The sequence below is a fragment of the Brienomyrus brachyistius genome, chromosome 23 (genome assembly GCF_023856365.1).
Source record: "Brienomyrus brachyistius isolate T26 chromosome 23, BBRACH_0.4, whole genome shotgun sequence".
NCBI classification, from domain to species: domain Eukaryota; kingdom Metazoa; phylum Chordata; class Actinopteri; order Osteoglossiformes; family Mormyridae; genus Brienomyrus; species Brienomyrus brachyistius.
This window is the reverse complement of record NC_064555.1, coordinates 19,214,744-19,221,090: the sequence shown is the minus strand read 5'-3', so window position 1 is coordinate 19,221,090 and position 6,347 is coordinate 19,214,744. Positions and strand designations below refer to the sequence as shown.

The window sequence follows — 6,347 nt, the reverse complement described above, 5'->3', positions numbered from 1 at the left end:
TAAATGTGGAATGTATAGAACATATAATCCATGAATAAAAAAATATATAATTGTATGATGTATTTTATTTCTATATTACTAGTATGAGGAGTTACTGCATGGTTTCAGTAAGAAGATTATTCTGTTATATGTGATTTAAAACGACGGCATTTGGCTATATGTAATAAATAATACTATCGTAGTCTAATGTAATTAATATATATTTAAATATATATGTATATAGAATAGGCCTAGCCCGTCCCGTTCCGGGTCTGTCTCCACACTCCGTTCCGCGTTTTGCATCTTTCCGCGTGCCTCAGTAAAATGGCTGTGTCTCGCGAAGCCTCGTGCTGGTTTGATCAGTTTCTCGCCCTCAGTCTCGCTCTGTAACAGAAGCCCCCCCACATTCAGTGTCGCTTAAATTATTTCCCGGGATCTTTATTTATATTCTTCCATTAACTTTTTATTCGAATCGGAACCGGTAGGCCAACCCGGATTCTGTCTGGTGTTGGGGGGGGATGAACCGGGACACGGGAACATTGGTATAAATAATTGTATTTGTATTCAATGCTACTGAGAGGCTGATTGTGACTAACTCGCTGTGAAAGAGAGGGAGAGAGAGGGATATCATGGCCGCTCAGGTCGCTAGCGCCGCCACTCTCAACAGCAGTCCGCCTTCCGAACTAAAAAAGCCTGATCGGGACCCGCTGGAGGAATCGGTACCGGGGGAAAAGCAGCAGGAAAATAAGGAACCGGGATCAGAGAGCGGATCTCCGGGTCAGAAGGATCTGCAGGACGGGGCCGATGCTGGAAATGCGGGGGGAGGAGGGGATCCTGAGATGAAGAACGGCAACGGGAATCCGTCCAGGTTGAACAATAATAATAACCAGAATGATTCAGTGGGACCTGACGGGAATAGCCATCCCGGGATGGGACACCATCACCCGGGCGGTTTTCCTCCATCTCCCTACGGTTACAGCCAGCACTACAGCCGGCCCCCTTTTCATCAACATGGCGGACAACAAAGCCCTGGCATGGCAGCGGCAGCGGGGCCGGCTGTGCAGCCAGGCAATATGATGGACTCGTATCAGCCCAGTTCTCATGAGCACGGCTTCCCTAACCATCAGTTTAATAGCTACAGCCAGTTCCCGAACCGGACGCCCTACCCAGGCCCCGGCTACGCCATGAATTCCCCGAGAAGCAACCAGCCCCCGGCGGCTGGGGGGCAGCCAGGCAAGCAGCAGCAGCCAGCGGGAGGAACCACTGCTATGGCTGCCTCCTACAACGCTCAGAGGTATAACTTGGGAAGCCAGCCGCCTAACTCCACTCCTACCCCGACCCTAAATCAGCTCCTGACCTCGCCCAGCTCTTCGCGGGGCTACCAGAGCTACCTACCGAGCGACTACAACAACCAGGAAGGGGCTAACAAGGGACCACCAGACATGGGAAGCAGCAGTCAGTATGGTGGTGGGGGCCACCAGGCTTGGCAACAAAGGAGCCATCACCCACCGCCTATTAGTCCAGGAAACTCCGGACAGCCTCTGAACCGAAATCAGGTAGGTCCCAGTTGAGCCCTGGGCACCCGTAGCCTGTGCCGCGCTGCTCTGGAGGCTCGGTTTAAATGGTGTAGAGTGCAACACATTGCTATGGACCTGCCATTGTCTACACAGCCTCTCTAAAATGGCTGCCTCTTGCCTTTTCCTAACAGCACCTCGGTTTACTGTACTTATGTCTTGTAAGGGTGGCCTGATGTTGCACGAAAAGTCACCCGTTTGATTTCCCGAGGTGCATATCGTAAGTTGGGTAGTCGTGGGGCGTGGGGCAGTGTACTTTTACTGGGGTAAACGGGTGAGAAGGGGTGATTTTGCCGAGTGTGTTTATCTGCAGAGAAAGGCGCTCCAAACGTCATTCGACTGCTGTCATTATGGCTCTTTTACTGTTCTAATACGTTACCGTTTGTGTTTATTCCGTGAACTGAGTAAGATTTGTTGGTAGATTAGCTACACGCATCGATCTGATCATTTCTGTCAGTATGTTTGATATCGGCGTGTCTGTCTTCTCCAGCTTTGGAAAAATTGCAGTCATTGCGGGTCCTGTACGAATGTGAGAGCCGTTTGCGATCTGTGTGTGAAGGGTGTCTGTCTGCTGAAAAAAGTGCCAAAATAGTGTTATTTGGTGAGGAGCTGCAGATATACGCCGTCTGCTGCTTATTCTTATTAGACTGCCTATTTTCGACGAGCCGGCACGTTTATTTCGCTTCTAGTGTTGTGTGCTCAGGCGGCCGGTAAACATTGCCGGCCATTACAGCGAGTGCAGATCGCTTTGCTTTGGGATTTGAATTATGGAGGTAAAATCCTTCTGTCAAAGGCAGGAGACAGTTGGTCTTAGGTTGACACGCGAGCTGAGATCTGATTGGCTCCCCACCCTGCGCTCTTGGCCATTTATAATTGCATCTGATGTAATGCCGCAACAATCCCTGATTAGCTCTTATACTTGAACGGCGCGCGTAAGAGGCGCGTCGCCGCCGGTCCTGAGCTCCGGGCTCGCAGGCGAGCCGAGTCTCTCGCTCCTGTCGTCGTGTCCGTCGCAGAAATGCGCGCTGAGCATCCCCAAATAAGCATTTTCACAACATTTTATTCTTCTTCTTTTTACTTTTCGTTTTACCTCTTAACATGTTAAAACAAAGTCTTAAATATGATTAATTGAAAACCTCTATGGAAAATGTCAAGTTTTCAGTATGTTGCATAGCTATTACTTTGATTTGGATGACATATCGAGCTCGAGACTTCATAGAATATGTTGTGTTTCTCAGATATTGTGTTTGTTTTTTTTTTTTTATTGAATCCTGGCTTCCACTTTGGATATGTTTGAATTGTTTTGTGGTTATATGTGTAATTATATTAGGATTAGTAGTAGGCCACCAATATGATGCCGATAGAAATTATTTTTGAAGGGCTGCTTGTTTTAACTCCTGAGATGTGAGAACCGCATAATGTCTGGACTGTGGTGTTGGTTGTATATGTATTTTTAATCTTAAATGGAGTTTAATTCCTGTGCCATCCAAATTTCATAACAGTATTTCCGTGAAACTACATCTGTATGCAGACGTAGACAAGGTCAGGTGCCTGCCTTTCCCAACTGGATGTGGCCCCTCCGAGATGCTTCCTATAGCCGATTGCTGCAGGGCACAGATCCGGTATTGCTGTGGAGTCTGGCACCCTGCACCTGCTGCTCTCTCTACTTGCAAGTGCTTGTCAGCTCTGTAGGAGGCACTAATGCACTGCCCTAACGTTATATGCTGTTGCTCCCCAGGCAGAGGCCCTCATCACAGCCTCTGGGTGGCATAGATGAGACATGGATTGTAGGCTGAGCTCTAAGTCTGTCCTGCGTTTGTGGGTTGTGCCCTGAACAGAGTTAACTTGTTACCATGTTCATTTGGAACTTCTGGTCATATGCTTAATCTGTAAAACCTATGCAGTCTTATTAGTTGTTTGAAGAATAGGTTGTTTCTCTGTATAAACTTCATAACCACAAATAATCCTGGTCAGTTTTGTCTTGAATTATTTCTACCTGTCTGTCTGCTCAGTCACATTGCACAAGCCAAGCCATCGATGGAGCTGGGAGAAGGCGGCACTCTGCAGTACTCGGTTCTTAATGCCGTCTTCTTACTGTTAAGACTTTCATAAAAGGGTGCTATATTCTGTTAGGGGCAGTACTGAAATTCCACTTTAGGCACTCCCTATTAAAGTTAAATCTGGCTACCCACTGAATGTGACCAGGATTTGCTTTTGCAGTGTTGCTGTGTAATCTGCATATGGGTGTCTGTCTGGGCAGTTTAGACTTCAGTGCTTTTAATGATCACAAGTGAACTATGGGGACCTGTTTCTTACAGGTATTAAACGTTCAGTCTGATTTTCCAACTGGTATAGGTCACGGATCCCAGCACAGTACTGTTCTTGGGCATGGTTGTGGTGAAATGCCCTTTGTGCTTCCTGTTAATTGATTGACTTGTGTGATTTAAATAAGTAGAATGTTAATTATCCGAAATGCTTTATGTGGGATATTTCAAAGGCAAAAAATTTGGAAAAAGAATTATTGCTAGAAGTTTTGTTTTATCTGACCTTTTGTAAAATCGAAAGCAGAATTTTAATTGGTTAATCATGTATTGTCCTGTCTTAATTTGTATTGGCTACTTTGCACCGATAGAAACAAGCAGTTTTTGCTGACACATGTGATTTCAGTCTTATTCTAAGGTGATCAAAACAAGAGTCCGCTTGGGTGGTAACCATCAGATGCCATGCATGGGACTGATCCCGGAACAGTTGTATCCCTGGCACAGAAGTGACTGTAAAGTTGTTAGTCCTGATCTCAGCACAAGGCTTATTTCTTTGAGTCTGTTATACCTCAGTTATTTAGATGCAACTAAGGTGTCAGCCAGCTGTCAGTTTTGTTCAGCAGGTAACACCCTGAGGTTTGTTTTACTGCGAGTGCATAACCGCAGTATTCCTCAGATTCAAACGTTACCTGTAAAAAATTATTGGTACCTGTTTGGGAATCATATACTTCAGTTGTACTTGTCTCCAGTTGAGCGCACTCTCGTCCGTTTTCCCGGCTGGTTTACACGTGTTGCCACTACGCAAGCAATGCTGCTGTTCATACTTGCATGTGTAGTTTATGTCAAACTGAAGGATTAGAAGTTGTATTCACCAGGGGCAATGCAAGAAAATCATCTTGGTTGGTTCCTTTGTTTCTAGTCTTACTAGTTTGTATGAGGTTGTAGTATGAAATGTTTTACACTCACTGTCTCCGCATTGCTGTGCTAATTTTGTAATACCTTCAGCATTCTCTATATCCTACCTCTCTCCACATCGTATTGGTACTTCTCTTTGGCACACATCACTTTACTACCTCAGGTTGAATGTTACATTATGTATTGAGATATCTTGTAGTAGTTAGTATTTTGTATTTAGTATTATGGCTGCATGATATCAGTGAACAAAAATTTATTTTTTGTGATAAATATTGCTATATTTCTAAAGCAAAAATGAGTTCAAAATCAATTTCCCACAAACACGTCTATGAGTAATTTAAAGAGCAAGGATGAAATTGAGAAGGACTGACGCAGAGCTCATGCAAAAGTAGCGGTGGTAAACTTTATATTCTATATGCTTCACATTTTTGTAATCTTGAAACTGAACGGTTATTAAAATTGCAGTGCTTGTGATGTTTTGTTTCCTATAACAATATAAATCTTTTTAGCAAAATGCAAACCACCACGCTCTTGCCAAATTTAATCAATTGAAAAATTGCTTATGAATATAAGCAAGTAAGAATGTCCTTGCTTCACTATACTTGGTACCCTGCTTTCTTAGCTCAGATTGAATTTGGAAGCAGAAGAAACTTAAACTGCTAAATTCTGATGACATGGTACATAGAGGCACACAATAATGTCCATAATATTTATTTTCCTTTTGTCTCAAAGCATTTTATGTTTTGAATATTTTCCAACCACTCATTTCTAAAAAAAATGGATTTTCTTTAATACTAAGTGTACCATATAAACAGACACTCCTGAGACAAAAGGTGACCATATTTCCTCCAAGATTTTTGGTGGTACTGCATCTCGAGTATGTGTAGCATCAGTTCCTTGCGTAGGTTCAAGGATGACATGTAGAACCAACGCAGATGACACGTGGTGGCCATGACGAGTTGCAAGCGTCAAGCATAAATCGATCCTAACACTCCCTGATGTGAGGTTGCTGTTCCGGCCCTCCTTTGGAGATATTTGAGGTGAGCTCGGCTCCCTGTGCTGGTGCTTGCACTTGGGCTGTTGGAGCCTGCTGTTCCCACTCGATTGGTGCCCCACAGTGATCTTTTCTCTGATCATTTTTGGATTGTGTTTGGCTAGACCAGCAACTTTTGGAAGGATAAGGGTTCTGAGCCCTCTGTGTTTTTCTGTACCTGTTCCTGTGGAGGAATATCTGATCATTTTCTGTGTATGATGGTTGCCAGAGACCTTTGGGGGTAAAAGTGTAATAAGCGGCAAGCTCCTCCAGTCCCCTGACCTTTTGAGGCCCATTTGCGTTCGTCTTACACTGTGATACTTTCTGATCAGGGCTGATGGAGTCCACAACCCTCCTGGGCTCCCTACTTTTAGTTTTGGACTGAGGGGTCAGGTTGGCTCCTGTGGTCATCCATACTCCTGTGATGCAGTTTATGGTGAAACATACCATAGCTGTCATACGTGTCATTGAAATGGTCGTTTGTGAATATAGAATGGTAAATAAGCATTGTTAAGCGGTGCAAGAGGATGTTGGGGTGTGTTTGTTTTTACTTTATAATTAGGAGGAAACCGAAGAATTGAAGAG

The 6,347-nt window shown here is 44.4% G+C and overlaps 1 protein-coding gene across 2 annotated transcripts in view; it reads left to right on the top strand.

Moving 5' to 3' along the window:
• Positions 1-277: 277 nt before the first annotated feature.
• LOC125719020 (AT-rich interactive domain-containing protein 1A-like) overlaps positions 278-6,347 on the top strand; it is a 32,679-nt gene continuing 26,609 nt past the window's right edge. For both annotated transcript variants that reach the window (XM_048993430.1, XM_048993429.1), the window contains exon 1: positions 278-1,535. In XM_048993430.1, coding sequence (XP_048849387.1) covers positions 609-1,535 — 927 coding nt within the window. In that variant the 5' untranslated portion in view covers positions 278-608. The remainder of the gene's footprint in view (positions 1,536-6,347) is intronic.